This window comes from Balaenoptera physalus, assembly GCF_965194825.1.
Source record: "Balaenoptera physalus genome assembly, chromosome: 8".
Classification (NCBI taxonomy): domain Eukaryota; kingdom Metazoa; phylum Chordata; class Mammalia; order Artiodactyla; family Balaenopteridae; genus Balaenoptera; species Balaenoptera physalus.
The window spans coordinates 101,709,317-101,730,656 of NC_138887.1; the positions used below are offsets into that span (position 1 = coordinate 101,709,317).

At 34.5% G+C, this 21,340-nt stretch overlaps 1 protein-coding gene across 6 annotated transcripts in view; it reads right to left on the reverse strand.

Annotated features, from left to right (window-relative positions):
- Positions 1-1,426: 1,426 nt before the first annotated feature.
- TMEM209 (transmembrane protein 209) overlaps positions 1,427-21,340 on the reverse strand; it is a 30,440-nt gene continuing 10,526 nt past the window's right edge. For 3 of the 6 annotated variants that reach the window (XM_082473021.1, XM_082473017.1, XM_082473018.1), the window contains exons 7-16: positions 16,752-16,927; positions 16,083-16,154; positions 13,869-13,965; positions 10,917-11,042; positions 9,551-9,648; positions 8,394-8,508; positions 8,195-8,292; positions 6,410-6,483; positions 3,902-3,962; positions 1,427-3,520 (exon numbers count right to left, since the gene is read on the reverse strand). In XM_082473021.1, the coding sequence (XP_082329147.1) occupies positions 3,512-3,520; positions 3,902-3,962; positions 6,410-6,483; positions 8,195-8,292; positions 8,394-8,508; positions 9,551-9,648; positions 10,917-11,042; positions 13,869-13,965; positions 16,083-16,154; positions 16,752-16,927 (926 nt within the window). In that variant the 3' untranslated portion in view covers positions 1,427-3,511. The other 3 variants (XM_082473019.1, XM_082473020.1, XM_082473022.1) reach the window with 3 other exon arrangements.

The window sequence follows — 21,340 nt, forward strand, 5'->3', positions numbered from 1 at the left end:
AGACTGTAGAGGGGGAGGGGACATCCCCAGGGAGTGATCAGGATGGGCAGGAGATACATGCAGACAGCTCAGCAAGGAGCAGCCTACAATGGCTGAAGCCAAGGATCCAGGTGGATAAGGCTAGCTTGGGGCCAGATTGTGAAGGGTTTTAAATGTCAGGCCAAGGAATTTATCAGGAGAATGGAATGATCAAACAAGTGTTTTAGGAAGATGAATTTGAAGAGAGTGTGCAGGATGAATTGGAAAATCTGTAAGCATGGCAACAATTAGGAAGCTGTGAGATTAATTAGGCTGTTGTACTAGTCCTGTGTGAGTTGATAAGGGTGTAAATGAGCATAGTGGCAGCAGAAATGGAAAGGGACAGCTGCAAGAGACATTGTTAAGAAAGAATGGATGAGATTGCTGCCTGATTGGATTGGGGACCCAGGGGGCTCAAGGAGTCAAGATGACAGCAGAGTTTTGAGTGTGGGCGACTGGTAGTACAATGAACAGAAAAAGGGATGTTAGAAGAGGGAGCTGTTTCAGCAGATGTGTATTCAGTTCCACACATGGAGAATGTGCATGATATCCAAGTGGAAATGTCTGACAGGTCACAGGAAATTTAACACTAGAGCTCAGGAGAGACAGTATGGTTGGTGATGAACTTGGGAATCAAATGCAGAGGTGATAACTGAAGTCACAGAATGAATGAGATCTCTAAGGAAAAGCATAAGCAGTGAGACAGAGGACCAAAGCATGACCTTTGAGGAATGCCCGCTTTCAAAGGATTTATATCACAAAGCTGAGTTTAGAAGTGCCACCTACATGCTGCATGTCTTCACCACTAAAATATCAGTTTAAAGTGTATATCTATTTGAGAAAGTCAAGCAACACAGCATTTTTATGCTATAGTAGGAACTAAATTATAAACATGCCTCTAAACAAATCTGGCTGAAGAAAAGGCTGATATTCATAGAGAAAAAAAGAATAAGTGATACAGTGAACATAATCTAGAAGATTAGTGGATTTGATCCCATGAGGATGAGTCAAGCAAAGAAAATAAAAACTTGTGAGAAATATTTACTCATTTTAACACAAGCACCAAAAAATTTACCATGTTTGCAGTGCACTGTCTTCCTGAAGTATGAATTCAAACTAATTCATCAAAGTATTTTTAATAAAAGCTATAGTAAGTATATGCTGGCTCAAACATTTGTGAAGACAAGTTAATATATGAAAGCTACCCAGAGTATAGTAACCCACACCACCCTTAGTATGCAAACAAAATACCTTTTCTTTTTAATGTGTACCCCTAGTCTTTTTACGTGAAATATTTACCGTATATTGCATTTCTGACACATAAACTTTTTTTAATATAAGAAATGACACATCATTTTTTATTCTTTGTAATTGTGAAGTAGACACACCAACTTTTGAAACAGTAGACTTCGATTTTAACATGTTCTTATATTTAACATGTTTAATTGGTATTTTATCATAACAAACAAATTTAACATACATCAAAAGCAGTTAAAAGACAGAAACTTCCTTTCCTTTGGACATCTGACTTTTAAAAAACAGGAACAAGATTTACAAATTATACAAAATGAGCTGCATATGTAACACTGACACGGAGTTACTGAGAAAATACTAGTTTTAGTTGTTTCCAGGTAAAGCACTCTCTAGTAACATGTCAACCCAGAAAATACATGCAATTGCTGACTAGCCTTAGATATACTACATATACATGTAAGAAAATAAAGATGGAGAGTCAAGCAAAACTTACAAACTTGGTAATTTCTTACTCTCCAGATATTTTGAACATATCTAAAAAATTTAAACAGATAAGATATCATATCTTAAAGAAGGGAACTCAATACAATATTATGGAACAGTGAAACTGAGTTATTAAAACCAAGGCAATTGTTTTCTTGATGTCTTCAGCCTCTTAACTAAGACCTAAATAGTTTAATTCTATCAGCTAAATTTAATCCAAGTGTTGACTTTTTATTTTTATAGTTATTTATTTTTTAGTTTACAGTCTTTTATTCCTATCAAGTCTTTGAAACCGGTGTGATTTTACACTTATGGCGCATCGCAATTTGGGCTAGGCGTGTTTCAAGTGCTTAACAGCCTCAGGTAGCTGCTGTATTGAACAGCACAGGTTTAGAGAGACATATAAAGAAATGCACATGCCTATGTGATTTCAAACCATGGTCGGTGATATGAAGCAAAGGTGAAAGGTACCAAGACAGAAAACAGTCAGGGGATCTGCGGGAGGTGGGAATGGAAGGAGTCGGGGGAGGGAGAGCTTCTCTGGGAAAGCAATATTTAGGCAGAGCCTAGAAGGGTGCTGAGGAGGGTTGGCAAGACCAAGAGTGGGGCCGGAGTGTCTCAGGCAGCGGGAGTGCACGGAGGCCCTGGGATGAGAGCTGAGAGAGGGCCAGTGTGGCTGGGGCACGGAAGGAGAGGGGCAAGGCAAGACTGGAGTGGAGGCAGGGGCGAGGGGGCAGAGGGAAGATCAGGCAGCATCTTTCAAACCATGTTCAAGACTGTGAACTTCATCAAGAGTTGACTTTTTAAACATTAATACCGTCAAACCTCTTCCAATAATATTTTTTAAATGCACATGAACTATTATTTAAAAGTTTATCTCATTTTTTAAAATATGGGCCTTGGGCTAATTTGTTGAACACTGGGGTAATATAAACATTAAAAAAAAATAAGCAATTTGCTTTTTTTTTTTTTTTTAAAGGATACCTTGGAAAGACAGAAATTGCTACCTTACAAAGTTCTTTTTTTTAAAAATTATTATTAATTAATTTATTTATTTATTTTTGGCTGTGCTGGGTCTTCGTTTCTGTGCAAGGGCTTACTCTAGCTGCGGCAAGTGGGGGCCACTCTTCATCGCGGTGCGCGGGCCTCACTATCGTGGCCTCTTATTGCGGAGCACAGGCTCCAGACGCGCAGGCTCAGTAGTTGTGGCTCACGGGCCTAGTTGCTCTGCGGCATGTGGGACCTTCCCAGACCAGGGCTCAAACCCGTGTCACCTGCATTAGCAGGCAGATTCTCAACCACTGCGCCACCAGGGAAGCCCAGCAATTTGCTTTTTTAAAAAAATTATTTATACTAAATAACTCAACTGAAAAAACAATTTTTGTGGGGAGGAATCAGGCAGATGATTCTCATTTGGGGGGTTACAGTGAAGAAGGACTCAATTAAGGCGGAACGGCACTGTTTTGGCCAACAAAAATCTGAAGGGTTGCAGTTTTTTTCTGAAATGATAAAGTAATGTTTCTTGGTGTAGAAGATATAGGGCATACTTTTACAAAGAAGTTTCATAATAGCTAATTTTTTGTTAAATCTAAAGAGTCTGTAACATACACATATGTATCTTATTTCAGAAGAGGCCGTGACTCAGAGATACTTAGATTCAACTTCTGATTCAGTCAAATAAAGTCCAAAAGTTTGGAATTAAATGACCCACTACTCGCCAAAAATCCACAAAATATTCACACCGGATAGACCAAGATTAACCCTCCTATAAAGAGAAAAAAAAAAGTTTTAGTGGAATTGATTGCCCAGCATTTAAGGTCTTTTTTCAAATAACTAAACTAGGAGTCTTTACAAGGGATACATGTTTAATTAACATTTAGTGCTTTCTGAAATAAGTTATGTTACACATGGTTTATCAGGTGAATTCTAGAAACAGTAATTACTTTCTTAACTGTGCTTAAAACCCAAATTTAGAATAAATGGACTTATGGAGTGTGGAAAATTAATTTTTCAGTGGACCTCAAGAATTATTACAACAGATAGAGTTAAACAGGACAATTTTAGCAAGTAGGATTTAAGTAAAAGTGTCAATTAAATTTTTAAAAATTGAGGAGTTAGAAATGCTAGGCCTCTCAGAGAATTTTACCTGTTCAAAAAAGGTCATTTCATCAACTGTGTTTTCCCATTTCTCCATACCCTCACCAACACTGCAAATGATAAATTTCAATTTGATAGAAAAAAATGTTTTAATTTTGGCCTGATTGTATATGAGACTAAGCATCTTTTCATGTTCATTAACCATTTGCACGACACTCTTCTATGAAAGTCTCTCGTGTCTTTGACCATTTTCTATATTTTTCTTTTCTAATTAACATATATGCTCCTTATACATGATGGATATTAACTTGGCTTTGCTCTAAATGTTGAAATTATAATGCTTTGTCTCAGTTTGTCATTTAGTTTTAAACTTTATTTATGGTGTCTTTTGCTAAACAGGACACTTAAATTACCGTGCAGTCAATTCTGTCTAGATTTCTTTTCCCTTTTGGATGTAAAACATTCATCTCATTCCACTACCGCACAAATATGTGGCACTGAACTGATAATGGATTTGTATCAAACTGCTGTGTTATGGGCATGATTCCAAATGGTCTATATTTGAGCCACTTGCTTATTTCCTTTAAGCAAAGGAAACTTCCTTCCTTTAAGGTACAGGAGAGCAGTTTTTAACATTTGATTGTTCCAAAATGTACTAAAAAGATTAATCATATTTTAAAAGTTAATTTCAAAGACTTTTCCCTTGGTTAAAAAAAAAAAAATCCCAAATAAATAAAACAGATTAGTTTTAGTCTAAAATGTTTCATTTTCCACATGTAAGTTCCTCATTCAGAGAAGATAAGCACTTTAAATATTATACCAATTCTTTTGGGCCTCTGCGTAAATTACTGCCCCACTAAGATGTTACAGAAAACCCAAATGAACTTTTTGGCCAACCCAATACTTTTAAAGATTTTACATTTTTATGTATATGACAAACTATATATGGTACTCAACACAAGCTTCATGCTATCATGACAAATCACTTATGTATCAAGTATCAATTTAGATTTTTAGAGAAAAGATAAATTTTCAATTAAAACCAAAAATTCATTATTTATTTAAAATACTTCTAAATTAATTCCTCACTTCAAAATAGTCTTCCAGAAACACTGTTAAGAATTACAAAACAATATATTTATAGCACATTCCATTTTTCTAACACATGTATATCTATCACTAAATACTGCTAGAAAATTTAGGAAAAAAGTCTGTATTTACTGACATAGAAGAATATCCAAGATATACCATAAGATTAAAAGGCAGGTCACAGAGTAATACGTTTGGGTACAATATATTTTTAAACAAAATGAAAACTAGAAACAAAATCAACTTTCCCCAGAAAGTAGTCTGAAAATGTACACCTGAAACTGTTAACACACTGGATACCTCGAGGCAGAGTTGATCAGAAGAGAGAGTTGATCAGAGGGGAGTTTTCAATGTCTAGTTTATACACTGCTATATTGTTTAAATATTTCTATACTGAGCATGCATTATTTTTGTAATTAAAAAAATAAAGAAAAAAGAGCCATGGTAGCATAAATATTCTTTAACTCAGTATATCCAACGCATTATTTCAACATGTCATCAATATACAAAATTATTAGAGATATTTTACTTCTTCTTTTTTGGTACTAGGTCTTCAAATTCTAGTCTATGTAGTTTACACTGACAGCCCATCTCAATTTGGACTAATCATGTTTCAAATGCTCAATGCCACATGTGGCTGGCGGCTGCTGTATTGGACAGTGGAGTTTCAGAACCTGTATAAAACAGGACACCTATAAAACTGAAAAGAAGCATGCATACCAAACTGGAACAGACCCCTGATATTTTCTATTCAGCCCTTCCCTTTACATTTTTTTAACCTCAGGTTACCTAGTGCAGGCAGAGATGGACCCAGAACCCAGATTTTCAGACTTCCAGTCCTTGCATTACCAGATTTACCCAGCATTAGCTGAGGTCCATTTACTTCAAATATTATTTGAAGGACTAAAATTTCAAATCACCTAAATTAACAAGACAGCAATTTTGAGTTTATTGTAACAGTATGTGAGCTTCAATACTAAGTATTTAGAATAAACAAAGTAAACAATTTCAACTGACCATTTTTCCATCCCAATTAACAACATTATGGAACCGGTGTTGACTTAGTCTCTCTGAAAGTGTAAACATTTTGCAGAAGGCTTTGTGTCTGAAATGGGATAGCCTGAATAAATAGGACTCCAGTTTTGTTTTTGTTTTGGTTTTTTAATTTTAAAGTGGCAAGAGCCTGATATATCAGGGTTGTTCCTCTGGGTGACACAGCTGTAAAGCCAATGATGTGGTCAAATTGCCTTTTTATCAATGGGGAATGGAGGTTCCAAGGAATTACTGTAATGGACTTGCTCAAGATGGCAGAGCTGGTTCGTGACAGGGCTGAGTTGGACTAGAAACCGTATCTCTTACTGTTCAGTCCACAAATCTTCAGTATATGATGCTGCCTTCTGCAGAATCTTAACATAAGAAAAACAGTATATAAGTTAAGTACTTGTATTTTTAAAGCATAAATACTTACCCAAGCATTCCTGACTCTTTGGTCTTTATGATGTAGAGGAACATTAACAATGTATGAAACATATTATTTCGGCCCTGGAACAAAGAAAAAAAATACAGCAAGATTTAAACCTAACCAAACCATACCATTCAGCCTGATAGGTAAATGCAGATCCTATCAATTTATATTCTACTAACTCGGAATTCCATGTAATTCAGCCTTTCATTCATTCATTAAACAAAGTGCCCACTTTTGTGCTAGGAAGTGGGAATACTGTGGTGAATAAAACAGAGAGGATCCATGTAACTGAGGAGCTTAAGGTCTAGTAGGAAAGGCAGACAGGAAACTCAGAATTACAATAAAGTGTGATGAATGTTATGAGAAAGGAGGAGGTGTAGGGTGCCATGGGAACATATGCATTAAACCCAGAGTGGTGAGCCAAGCAATGCCTCCCTGAGAGAGAAATTTTTAAGTTGAGACCTGAAAGATGAGCAGAAATAAACACACTGGGAAGTTCCCATACATGGGGAGCAGCATTTATGAAGGTCTGGATGGGAGCTATTCTGAAGCTGGTACCCCTGTATCCTACACACAAAAAATACTCTATCCCCAAAATTAACAGCATAAACAACAGTGTTGGGATTAAAAAACCTTTAATCACACTTCAAAATACATTATGATATATGTTAACAGTGTAAGTAACATATTAAATGTAAATTTATTTTATCTACAAGGGACTATGAGGCAGCATTTTGCCAGCACTAAAATCAAACTATTATATATAATTTCTGGTCTGTGAAATAGCTCCTGATTTAGATTTTCAATTTACTGATTAACTTATACCTGCTTATTCTGATTTAGTGTTTTTACTAAAAAATCTTAGGATATACGATTTTTAAAGACAGTGTTTCTTTAAAAAACAAACAAAAAAAAGGATTTGCATGGAACTTGAATGGCCCAAAATATTTAACACTTACAAAGTTGAAATATTAAACTTAAAAAAAAAAAAATTCTCTCCTGGGTATCTGATGAAGTGAAGGATACAATTTATGATTATAGTCTATGTAAAATTTCTTAGTATAGATGCTGGTAACAAAAATAACTGCAAAGGTCATCAACAGAACTGATGTTTGTAATCAAAAGTAAAATACCTGGATAGAAGTGTAAACTGGTACAATCACCTTTTTTATAAAGTAATTTGATAATATATTTTAACAGCCTTGAAAATATTCTATAACCCAGAACTCCATTTTTGGACTTCAGGCTAAAAAACTACCCAAAATGCAGACAGCTATATGCATAAAGGTATTTATGATAATGAAGACTTAGAAACATCCAAAATATCTAAATGTAGGGGAGTGGTTAAATAAATTATGTTATAATTTTATTGTGAAGTTTTAAAATAGCCATTAAAAAGTGTTTTAACAAAGATTCTTAAAGGCATCGAAAATTATGTTATAACATTAATTTTAAAAAGGATATAAAGCTACATAAATAATATGATTTCAACCCATAAATAAGTACAGAGAAAGACCAAAATGAAATTTACCAAAAAAATTATACCAAATGTTAACAAGAGCTTCCTGTAAATAATGGAATAATGAACTTTTCTTCCTTTTCTTCATACTTCTCCAAATTAAGCACATATTACTTTTAGAGTTTTAGAAAAAGGGATATAAAACTAGCACTTTTTCCCTAATTTAAAAAGTTTACCTATTCCATAAACAAGAGAATCTAATTTTAAAAATATTAACAAAGCAAGTCATCCATGACATTAGTAATAGCAACTGCTACATTTAGAAGTACCTTTGGAAGACTGTAGACATGACGCTGGTAGATTAGCTCATAATGGGGAGGGTTGATAGCACTCTGATAAATGCAAAAAACATTCTCATTTGTCACGTCTGTAAAGGAAATATGCTACATTAAAAAAACAAAAACAAAACCACTAGATGTATTTCATGTGAAAAGCTCAATTCATCCTTTTAGGAGTGGTTGTTTATACCTGGTTTATTTGGTGTCTGAACAAAGTGCTGAGAAGTAAATGTTTTTCCATCAGGGTATTTAGGATGTGGAGGTAGTCTGGAATCAAGGTAGGTACAAAACACATGCATGATGATCTGAAGACGAGGAAACAATTTTTCAAAGTCAGCATGAAAATCGATCAAGTATGTGGTACTTTTAAAACATGTTTATAATGACTCCAATTTTTAAGTTTTTCCCCAAAGAAAGAATTAGCAAAAATGCTTTCAAGTGGTTGTATCTGTAAGATGAAATCTATAAAATGAAAAGATTAGAGCAAGACAGTCCTAGTTTTCTGTTAAGTGGATCATTCACACCCATATAGGTAATTAACAGCAAAGTCAAAATAAAATACACATACATTCAATTCTGAATTTGAGTATCAGCATTTAAAACTTCATTTTCACACATAACAGTCACTATAAAAAAACAAAATAAACATAATTTTGAAAAACTCTTAAATGCTCAAAAACTTTATACTCTTTGATTTCATAAATCTAATTCTAGGAATCTTTCGTAAAATCATAATCCTAAATAAGAAAGAAACATGCATTATGTTACTCCTGGCAGTATTATTTAAGACAGAAAAACAAAAATCCCTCCCCCACTACGTTTCCCAAACTTTTAGGTCCAATATAGGAGAACAGTTAAATGACAGTGTGTAATAGTGCAAATAAGAACACTGAAAAGTGAAAAAAAGCAAGAGACATAATTTTACATATGGGGTTATTATATCTATATCGATAAAAACATTAAAATTAGCACAATCTAAGTAAAGGAAAAAAAAAGAGGAAAGTATACCAAAATATTAACAGTGGTTGGGTTAAGATGCTGGTACAAAAAATTTTTTATTTCTACTTAGTTTCTAAGTTCTTTTTATTTATTTTATTTTCATTTTTATTTATTTATTCATTTATTTATTTATTTTCTTTTTTGGCCTCACTGTGTGGCTTGTGGGATCTTAGTTCCCTGACCGGGGATTGAACCCGGGCCCACGGCAGTGACAGCGCTGAGTCCCAACCACTGGACTGCCAGGGAATTCCCTCTAAGTTCTTTTTAATACTCATTTTTTATAAGGGAAAAATAAACCCAGTAACAAAAATGTCAAACTGAAAAAACAAAATAAAACTGGGGACTTACAGCAGAATCAGTGGGCAGGTCTGTATCCCACTTGCGGCCTTTGAAGTCTCCACCTCTATTCCATCGAAATGAGCTCATACAGCCTCCTTGAGAAAGTTCTGTAGCAACAAAGGTAAAATAAAATAAGCTAAGAATATACAAGAAAGAAGGAAAAAAAAGGCTAAGGGGTTACAATAAGGAAAGTATAACATCATAAAAACCTGATCAAAACATGCAGACAAAGAAATACAAGATATAAAAGATTAATTTAAATAGAACCATGGGGACTTCCCTGGTGGTACAGTGGTTAAGAATCCACCTGCCAATGCAGGGGATACAGGTTTGAGCCCTGGTCCAGGAAGATTCCCACATGCTTTGGAGCAACTAAGCCTGTGCGCCACAACTACTGAGCCTGTGCTCTAGAGTCCACGAGCCACAACTACTGAGCCTGCGTGCCACAACTACTGTAAGCCCGTGTGCCTAGAGCCTGTGCTCCGCAACAAGAGAAGCCACTGCAATGAGAAGCCCGTGCACCACAACGAAGAGTAGCCCCCACTCGCCACAACTAAAGAAAGCCCGCTCACCACAATTAAAGAAAGCCCACGCGCAGCAAAGAAGACCCAATGCAGCCATATATAAATAAGTAAGTAAGTAAGTCATGATAAATGTTTATTCCTAAGTAAGTCATGATAAATGTTTATGCCTAAACCTCAGTCCAAACCTAGAATAGAGAAGGGGCAACATTATATTTTCAAATTAAGATTTATGATAAATCTAAAGAGTGAAATACTATTTCTAAAACTTGTTTTAGTGATGAGAACATTTTACAGAGTTTATCCAAATAAATGTAGGGAGGCATAAAGAGAGTATGTGGGAGTATCAGGGAGGCTAAATTTCCTGAGTCTCAAGTCAGTCTTCTCAGAAGATCATATTTCCCCCAAATAATCAGAATATAACAGAAATATAAAGAAGCAACATATTACATATGACTTATAAAAATCGAAAGAAATAGGATCAGCATGCTGAAATTATAAAGAATGTCATTGTGGCATCCATTCTTGGTAGCTTAAGAATAGAAAATGAGTGAAATATTCATGTGAGCCCATTTAGCTCATATTTAAGTTTCCCTATTTAGAACAAAATTAGTAATTAATGTATTCAAGGCTAACTACATTATTTTGACCATTTTTAAGCATACAGAATGTAAAACTCAAAAGTTGTTCAAGTATAAGCCTTAATAAAGCCATAATTAAATACATATTTATAAAATAAGATCATACTTCAGTGATACTTATAATTAAAAAAAATTTTTTTTCCATGTTACCTGTATAAAATTTCAAACTAGTGAAAAAGCTTTCATTTTTTCCCTCTTCAAATCAATAATTACCTTTGATCCTTTCAAACAAGTATTCCTGATTTGGCGTGAGGTCTAGATACTGCACGATTGTATTTAGAGTTGGAATGAGTGGAGCTTTGACCAGAGCAGCCTGCTTCAAGCTAGTAATACTAGCCTCTGTTAAAATTAAAACACACAGAACACAGATTATTCCTCATGTGGATCTTTGAAAAAACTTCAAATGCTCTTCCTTCAAAAGATGTTGAAGGAATAAAGGAAAGCAATGGTAGTTTATCTTAACAATCTGCATTATCTACTTTACCTACAATTTATTTGATCACTTCTGGCAAGGTGGCCAGATTTACACACATAAACACATGCATACTCCAAAAACAGCCAAATCCAGTTTGTCAAATCTATAAACAACTAATACACAGAAAATTTTTGTGGGGTATATATAAAAAGACACATGACAGCTTTCAAAATCAGGTTGAATTAAAAGTTGCCCATTATGCCAGTGACAAGTGAAAACTTTTTATGACAGTGATTTCTCTCATCACTTCATGAAAGACAACTATCCAAAGAAATGAATAAACCAACAGAAAGTTTCAAAATGTCCAACCATACTAGTAATACCCAATGTTGGGAAAAAGGCTTTCTTATATGTGACATTATTGCTAGAATATAAATTGGTATAAGCTTTTTGAAGGGCTATGTACATTAAAAGCCTTAATATATTTATACCTATTGAACTTACAACTTCACTCCTAAGAAATTATCCTAAGGAAATAATTATAAATGTATACAAATATTTAGGTAAAAGGACATTTCTTACGGCATTATTAATAACAGTAAAGGGAAAATCTTCTAAATTTTAAATAATAAAGATCAGTTAAATACAATATATTACATACATAAAAGAAATACAAACTAGCCATAAAAATAGCACTGGAGAATATTTAACAAAATAGAAAAAGTGGAGGGAAAAAAGCAGGTAACAAAACAGTATGACCCCAATTTAATTAAAAATATATACATACATATGTACTATTTGCTCAACTCCTAAATATACACTTTTCACATTTTAAAATGTTCTTAAATTATGGTATAACTTACCATTGATATATATAGTATCATAGTATTTTTCTCCAAAAGGAATAAGTGATTGTGATTTAAAACTGATTGATTGTGGTTATCTACTGAAGCGCAATCATGGGTAATATTCTTTGTGTATTTCTGTACTTTCCAAATTTTCTACAATGAACATATGCATGTTGCTTTCATAGTGATAAAACAATGTTATTCTTTTTTAAAAAGCACATCACACTGGTAAAAATGTTGTGAAAGATACATATTTTTATAGGTTATAAAAAAGCTCAAAAAGGATAAGCATAGGTTCAAATAACATTACCAAGAAAGTAACCCTCTGACTTTAGAGTCAGAAAGCTCTGGCCTCAAATCACTGCTCTGTGACACTGGGCAAGTTATTTAACCTCTCTGAGTCTTAGTAGCCTCATCCATAAAATGTGGCACTAAAAGCTAGCTTTCAAGGTTAATGTGAGTGTTGTATACATTATATATAAAACATTTGGATACTCAACACGTGGGTACTTTAGTGATGCACAACTCTATACTTATTCCAGAGAATAAAGACTGATTAAAAGATACCCAAAAGCAAGTGGAAAGTGTTAATGTGCAATCCAAAGCCCTTACATATTTCAAAGAGAAATTTACTCTCTAGAAAGCTGATTGCCTAAAATATTCCTTATTTATTTTGAAACCTAATTATTTAACACTAAATAAGTTACAGTATATATATACTTTAGGCAAATTATATTACACAAAACCTTAACAATTTTATTTTTAGCAGGTAAGAAAGTTGAAAAAAGGGGATTTTAAATTAGCACTGTACACATTTTTTATGCTTTGTACAATTTGTAATTAATATCTAATAAGAGACTTGTATCTTGAATATATAAAGAACACCTACAACTCAATAATAAAAAGACAAATAACCCAATTTAAAAATAGGTAAAGGGGAAAAAAAACTGGGTAAAGGATCTGAAAAGATATTTTGCTTATGAAGATATATGAATGGACCAGCATATGAAAAGATGCTCAACATCATTAGCCATCAGGGAAATGCAAACTAAAAACACAATGTGATACCATTTCATATCCATCAGGACAACTGAAAAAGACACATAATAACAAGTATTGGCAAGGATGTGAGAAACTTGAGCCCTTATACACTGTAGGTGGGGATGTAAAATGGTGCAGCTGCTTTAGAAAACAGTCTGGCAATTCCTCAGAAGGTTAAACATGGATTTACCATATGGCTTAGCAATTCCACTTTTAGGTAATACCCAAGAGAAATTAAAATATATTCACACAAACATTTGTACGTATGTGTTCATAGCAGCATTATTCATAATAACCAAAAAAGTGAAAACAACCCAAATGTCAATCAGATGATGAATGGGTAAACAAAATGTGGTAGATCCAAACAATGGGATATTATTTGGCAATAAAAAGAAATGAAGTACTGATAAACACTACAACATGGATGAACCCTGAAAATATTGTTAAGTGAGAGAAGCCGGTCACAAAGGACAACATATTGTATGATCCCATTTAGATGAAATATCCAAAACAGGCCTATCTAAAGAGACAGAAAGTAGGCTGGTAGTTGCCTAGGGCTGGAGGATGGGTGGTGATGGGAAACGGGTCTACGGGGTTTCCTTTGTGGGTGATGAACTATTCAAACTTGACTGTGGGGATGGTTTGCACAACCCAAACCTTTGAATTGTAGACTTTAAATGGGTGAACTGCATATATCTCAATAAAACTTACATTTTTAAAAAAGTGATATTATAGACATTTAGTTTTTTTCTTCACCTCAAGATAACAAAAGGTGTTGTTAAATAGCCCATTACAAGAAGAAATTTTCCACTTGGCAGATTCACTGAAGGAACTCAAACGCTGGGCTCTATTTTCACATACCTCCTATTTGCAGCTCTGGACAACCCATTCGCCTCATTTGTGTGCTGACAGACTCAATCTCTTGTACAAGTGGCACTAATATTGTCTCATTGATCCACTAGGAAGAAATGAGGTAATGATTTTACACACACAATTTTAAAGCATTTCTCAAATAATTATTTTCATGAAACTATTTTTGCTGTCCTGTACTTGAATATTAATATAGTGAAAGAGAATGGAAGTAGCAGCTACCTGAAGTCTAGAGAGAGATAAGTAACTATGCTAATGGAGTATAACTTGACTAAGTTATATTCTTAAATCACATATGCCTATTTTTTGAAGATATAAAACTTTCAGTTACATGTTAAGTTTTTCTTAAATTCTTCTTTCTAGGATCATTATACTTAGCTAAAAGGATCATCTTCAGTTTACATTTCTAGGTAATTATTCACACATTTACACATGTAGCATTTATACTGGTTTGTGGTTAGTAGAATAGTTTTTAAAACTAACATAACTGATTAGCTATCAGCAGGCTCACTCAATCCCCTAACCACGTGGAAAACAGATTTTACTGTATTTGAAACTACTTTGTGAATATTACAATATTCACTTTAGGACTAGGAATTTCAAATTCCACTTTGCATGGCTGATATCAAACTCATTCTGGGATGTGAAAAGACTGCCCAAGGAAATACCCCATCTAGTTTGTGTGTTATGTGTTTTGTGCTTGTTCACAGCAACTTCAACCACCATTTCTGTTTTCACACTTCTGTTTAACCATAAAGTAGAAGGATGAAAACAAGCTTCAGATCAAATACAAGTCTACAGAATTCATTATAAAATTTTTGAATTAAAAAGCCTCTGAAAATGAAGTGTATTTATAATCTATTTAGCAAGAAAATTTGATATACTGGCAAGACCTGAACTGAATTCCTGTGAAGCTATTTTTAGACTTTATCCTACCTAGTGTGACAGTGCATATGCTTTGCTGCAGAAACATTAATGTGGTTGATTACTGAGTACTAACAAGACCCTGCTAGTGTATTACAAAATATATGGTATATGCATATACTGCTTTTTTAAAAAAGCCACAGAAAACCCTAAATTTCAGAACACTGTAGCCTAGGAATTCAGATAAAGGATTGTGTTTGTATTTCTTCTAAGCTAATACTTCTGACCAAGACTTTATAAATATATTAACATTTTTAGAGAAGCCTATGAGTGGAAATAAAAGAAAGTACAGTTCTAGGACATCATTTCACTTGTTTATTCTTCTAACATTTATTAAGTGTATCCTACTTGCCAGCCACTCCTAGGCTGCAACAAAATTATCTACTAGGTCCAGGAGAGAGATCTAGGCCTCATTCCCAGAAAACCTGATTGAGTAGTTCTAGGGCTGGCTCTGGAATTCTTATTCAAAAAAGCCAATCAGGCTTCTAGTTCAAGAAAGTAGGCTACTATTTTCACCACTCCCTCTTGATACCCTATTTAAATTATAGTAAAAGAAGAAAAAAGGAGAACAAGTGATTTCAACATATTTCTAGAAGCTGTAGAGTGGGTGGATGAATGTTGAAGGATCAAACAGTGGAAGAAGCGGCAGCCTCTACAGAATCTAAGTGGAGGAGCTTCCTGCAGTGGAGGAGGGGCCAATTCGCCCCCCCGGAACCGGGACAAACAGGTACTACAGAGAACGACAGAAAGAGGCAGGGTTGAAACCAGGGAACTAACTCACTCTGTATATGCAAGAGCTGGCCTTGCCAACCTCTAGGCCAAAGATTAGAAGGTTCTTCTTTGGAAAAATCGAAGAAATTGATATATTCTGAAGTAGCTTCAAGCATATGTTATGTTCTCTAACTCTGAAGTTTTCTGACGTTAAGGACCTCATTTTTGCTTCCCTCACATTTCTAGACACATAACAGGCTCTGACAGGAAAGCTCTTTGAAAAGTAAAATTGAGATGTTGGGAAAGGGAAAATCTTAGCAACTAAATACACTGTTCCTTTATCCACTCAAAATACACTGATTTGCTAAATACGGAGGGAAAAAAAAATCCCAAGAATACAGACACCATATGGTAAACGTCATGTTTATTCTTATATATGTGCCACACATACTGCACTTTTAACAATAATTCTGATATTCTAATAATTAACATCCCTAATTGATATTCTAACAACATACTTTGTACATTAAGAGGCACTAATATTGTCCAAAGAGTAATGTCAGAACTTACATTTCTGAACTTGGCTGTCCATGAATCCATATGATCAAGAAGTTGTCTATTCATAGTCACTCTTGCCCAGACCTATTAAAAATGTTTAAAATGAACAATCAAATAAAATGCCAGTTATCAATCATTCCTTCCCCCACCCTCAGAAATATTTGGAATACTTTGGAAAAAAACTTCATGAACATCAATACTGATCTAATTAATATGCAGTAGTTGCTATTCATGCACACATATATATTTAAAATTCCTTACATTGATATGTTTAAAGAACATTCTTCTTTTAAGAACAAAATTCAAATCCTTTATTTGCTTTTAAACTGATGAAGTTACAGAATATCAAATGTTCTAATCTAAATGTATTTCAAGAGCAAGAGTCTTGTATATGTTAAGTACGAGTAGATACTTGAGATACCTTTTTAATATAAATGAGTGCAGAAAAATGTTTTAGGCAGGAAAGTAATGTTAACTATGTGTCATAAAGAGTAAAACGTACAATATAATTCAGTTTTGGGTACACAAACTTAAGGAGTCTTTCTACCGTTTAATGTGTGCCAGATTTATGTTTCTAGCCAGTAGAAGTGGAGGTTACAGAAAAAAAAGTTCCAGAAGAAGAGACGACTTTCTAACAATCTGTAAATCATAAATATCGAGTCATTTTTATTTTCCATTTACCTCCTCTGCAGCTTGTTTAGAACTGAGATCAGCTTCATCTTTGTTAGCACATGGGGCCTGAGACCTACAGGCAAGCTGATACTGAAACTTCTTTAAAGTTTGTGCATAATCCCCCACAGAACGACTGTAGTTCCAGAAAGTAGGACTGGTGGAAGGTGAAGTAGAATCTGGGCTTCCTACAATGATTAATTAAAAGAGTATCAGTGTGTTGTAGTAATTTTGATATCTGGAGTTGGTATATGAACTCTGGGTATCCAGGAACCTAGGCAATGGCAATCAAAGACAAAGTCTCCTGTCCTCCCTGCTCCCAACGTTTTCTCTTCTTCAGAGAAATGGACTGCTGGTGCTAAAAATTAAAAAGAACATTTTCTGAGCAGTATCACTTTAAGAGCCATAAGCTCTGTAAGTGGCTGAAAGTGTCTGTTTATTTTTGTTGTAAAATTAAGCTTGTTTCATTCTCTTAAGACTTTCAAAGGATTCAGAGAGAAACAAAAGCCAAATTTCTTCAGGAAATAAATAGGCTAAGGAGTTATTGCTTGAATTTTTGGAAGCTCTTTCTGAATGGGATAATTACAGCCTCTTATTAATAAACTAGCCTTTTGGCTAGCAGCTAAACTCACTCTTCCCTGCACTACACTGTGTTCTATTTATAGTCTGTAGTAATTCCTGCCTTGTATTAAGAGACCATCTGCTGATTACACTTCTAAATTTATAAATTTACTTTTAGGAAATGTAAATAGTCACATTTAGGGACTTAATACTACAGAGGAATCTACCACAGTACTTATCACACTTTAAGGTCTGTTTCTTTTTCCAAATAAAATTTGAGCTCTTTCAGGGCAGGGAGTTATTTTTTTCCCAAGCATCTAGCACAGTACCTGAATAAACAGCTAATCTTCAATGACAACTATATGATACTTATGAAGAGTTTATTTTTACAGAGTTTACCTGATATCAAAAATATCAATATTTCATACCCTCACACAAAAGTCACAAATACAAACTAGTTTTTTTTTTTTTAATCTTAGCAGAATTTTTAAAAGGAATGACTGTAAAATAATAAAACTGGTTTTCTAGTGATGTTTACAGGCACAAAAGACGAGAAATCATGAAAGGGATATGTGGCAGTATTTCAAGTCACAGCATAAAAACCTTGAAGGTTAGCCAGTCTTGTGGTAGTAGCACTGGTGAAAGTACGTTTCATGCTGGCATGAAAATAAATAATTACATATAATAAAGAAATACCACTCTTGGGGTAAAAAAATTTCAAGTAGGACTTCTGGTAACACTGACTTAGAGGAATGAATTAATGTCAAGAAAAGAAGTTTTAAACAAGCACAAATGATTTAATAAATAGGGAATAAAAAAGGAAGGTAAGAGACATGGTCATGATAGAGCACAAAGTTTATCCTATTTTGATTCATTATTTTGACTATTAACTTTGAAAATGATAATCCAGCTTTCTGAGAGAAAACTTGAACTTAAGAAAAATTTCAATAAAGAGTGGCTTTAGATGACAAAAGAAGTTTTATACAGATGACAGAAATATGTTTTTATATCTGTTGTTCATTAGCCAAAGTACAAGGAAAATATATATAGCAAGTGACACAACAGGGCCTCTCTGTAATGACCACCACCACCAAAATAGCACAAAACCTGTAGCTGGAGAACCACCAAGACCAAAGAATCAAAGCACACAGAGATTTGGAATTCTGGCAACATAACAAATCAGGTAATCTGAAACATCTCCAGCTATATATATGCTTATCAAATAAAATATATAATTTAAATGAATAATGGAGCTTGCAAAAATGTAAGAGGAAGAGTCAGTGGCTAAAAATGAAGAGGGAATTGAAAATCAGAGTGGCCAGCGGCCTGTGTGTGAGCTGATGCCGTGGCTGCTCTGGAGAATTCTGTAGGCTTTGGGAAACCTATCAGCTTGGATTTCAGTGCCTGGGAACTGGAAATGCAGATACAGGTCCAGGAGAGGTAGAGAGCTGGATTGAGACCTTCTTCCTGTCTCTATTCCCTGCACCCCGCATAGAGCCAGGAATCTCAAAGGGCCACATTCTGTGGATAAGGAAAAAACATCTGTCCACCGACACCAGAAGATAACAAGGAAGCTTGTCTCTCTTAGGTTGTTTAAAAAGAAACCCCCAGAGATTTAAAAATTACAGATCTATCTTCACATGGGTTTACAGTGCCCGTTTACACTCCCTGTGAGGTCCAGGAACCTCCAAGCCCCAAAATTACTTAAGTTAGTTCAAGGTCAATGATGTTCCTTAGGCACCCGGTAGAGGCAAATATAAAACTGCTAGCAGGAAACAAGGCTTCCATCCAGCCTGCCTAGGACAGAAAAAGCACAGATAAAACCCTGCTGAAGATGAGCTTACCAAAAACAAACAAAAATTACATAAATCACAGGGAAACATGTCTCCAAGCAAATGAGTCAACAAGAAAAAAATGTTAGCATGTAATCTCCAAGAACTTTAGATAACTGAACTACTGGACGGAGACTTTTAAAAAGCATGTTTAAAGTGATTGAGATAGGAAAAAGAATTGAAAACATAAGAACAAAACAAGATACTCTAAATCAGGCATATCTGAAAGAGAACCAAATGAAACTTTGAAAACTGGAAAAAAAAAAAAAAAGACAAAGCGCTCAATGAGTTAGTTAAACAGTAGTTCAGACACTGCTGAAGAAAGAACCATCAGTCCAAACTGGCTAAAACAAACAAACTGTGGGGTGAGGAGTAAAACAGAAAGCTCTTCTTTATAGAATGCCAAACCACTAAATGTAGAAGAAATGAAAGTATTAGAAAGTCTCCATTTTGCAACCACTACTGTATTAACTCACTCGGGACAGGATCATCAATGGATGCTAAAACCACTGGATGAAAGCCTGCTGGGGGAACAGGATAGTCATAAGTCTCAGAAGCATCACACTATAGATTATTAATTACGGAAGGGAAAAACTCTTACAAAGAAATCAGGCCATCACTATGACCAAGTGATCCAATTTAACTTTACCAATAAAGGGACAAAATGATATCATGTGTCCCCTGATGTGATACATTGAAGGGAACACACCACCACCTAAGTTGTATTCTTGCCAAAAATATATTTAAACTGAATCTAATAATGAGAAAATGATCACACAAATAGAAATTTGCAAAACTTGCCTTATATCTTCAAAATGTAAATGTCATAAAAGACAAAAAAGAAAACAAAAACTCACAAATGTTCTAGATTAAAGAAGACAAAAGAAGCCTGACAATTAAATGCAATACAGGATCCTTGACAGGATCCACCATCAGTAACAGAAAAAATAGCTACAAAGGTCATTATTGGGTCAACTGGAGGAAATGTAAGTATGAAGAATAGTAGTAACTTAAATATGAGAATCATACTGTAGTTAGAAAGGAAAATGTCCTTGCTCTTAGGAGATGCATATGAACTACTTAGTGATGAAGTGGCCATTCAGCAAAAGAGTGTGTGTGTGAGACAGGATATGTGAGTGCCCGGTTTCTCACTGCTGGAGAAAGGAGCTATAAATATGTAAAGGGAGGAGGCCAGAACAAACCCTATATAGTTGGACTGGGATTGGAGGCGTCATAGGAACTCATGGTTTTTAATATATATAGATGGATAGACGGAGAAATATACAAATGGATGGGTGTGTGTGTGTGTGTGTGTGTGTGTGTGTGTGTGTGTGTGTGTTTCCACATATATTTCCTAGCTGTCTGCTCAGTGGACCTAGATTAACCATGGCATATCCAGTGCCCAGACATTAATTTCTAAATATCTTTCTCCACTCAGCAATCATGGCCATGATTGCATGAGAAACAGACTAACTCCAGAGTTAGTTACTAGGGAAAGTATAAGAGGAGCCTGGATTATCTTGAGGGAGGCAGGGGGTGGCATGGGGTGGGGGCAGTGTTCAAAGAATGACACCGTCATGTCAAAAGAACACAGACTAGTGAAATCTGAGACATCTAACCATCAAAATAAATGACCTAATTGGAGAGAAGAAAACGCTCTATCTTACAGTAGAATACCAACAAATAAATGTAAAAGGTGGTTGCACAACGAAGTGAATGTACTTAATACCACTAAATGATACACTTAAAAATGGTAAATCTTATGTATATTTTACCACCCACACAGAAAAAGTTTAAAAAACATAAAAGGGATAAATAATGAAGGAATGATGGAATTAGAAAGGCACTATGACAACCAACATAGTAATAATTAAATTTGCAAAGATTATTAAGAGTGTTAAAACTATTAAGTGAAAATTTGATGAGGAACAGAATATTTATAGTCTCAAAGTAGTTCCCAACAAAATAACTATTAATTATTTACAAATACGTAAATAAAAATACTTAATTACCTAAAACCTATGGGCACAGAAGGGTTAAAAGTATACAGACAGATATAGATATACAAGGCAAATACTAACCAAAAGAAAGCTAGTATAGCTGTGTTAATGTCAGACAAAATAGACTTGAAGGCAAAAAGCCTAAGAGATAAAGATAAAAGGAGTAATTGACTAGAAGGATATTCTGAATTTACACGCACTTATAATA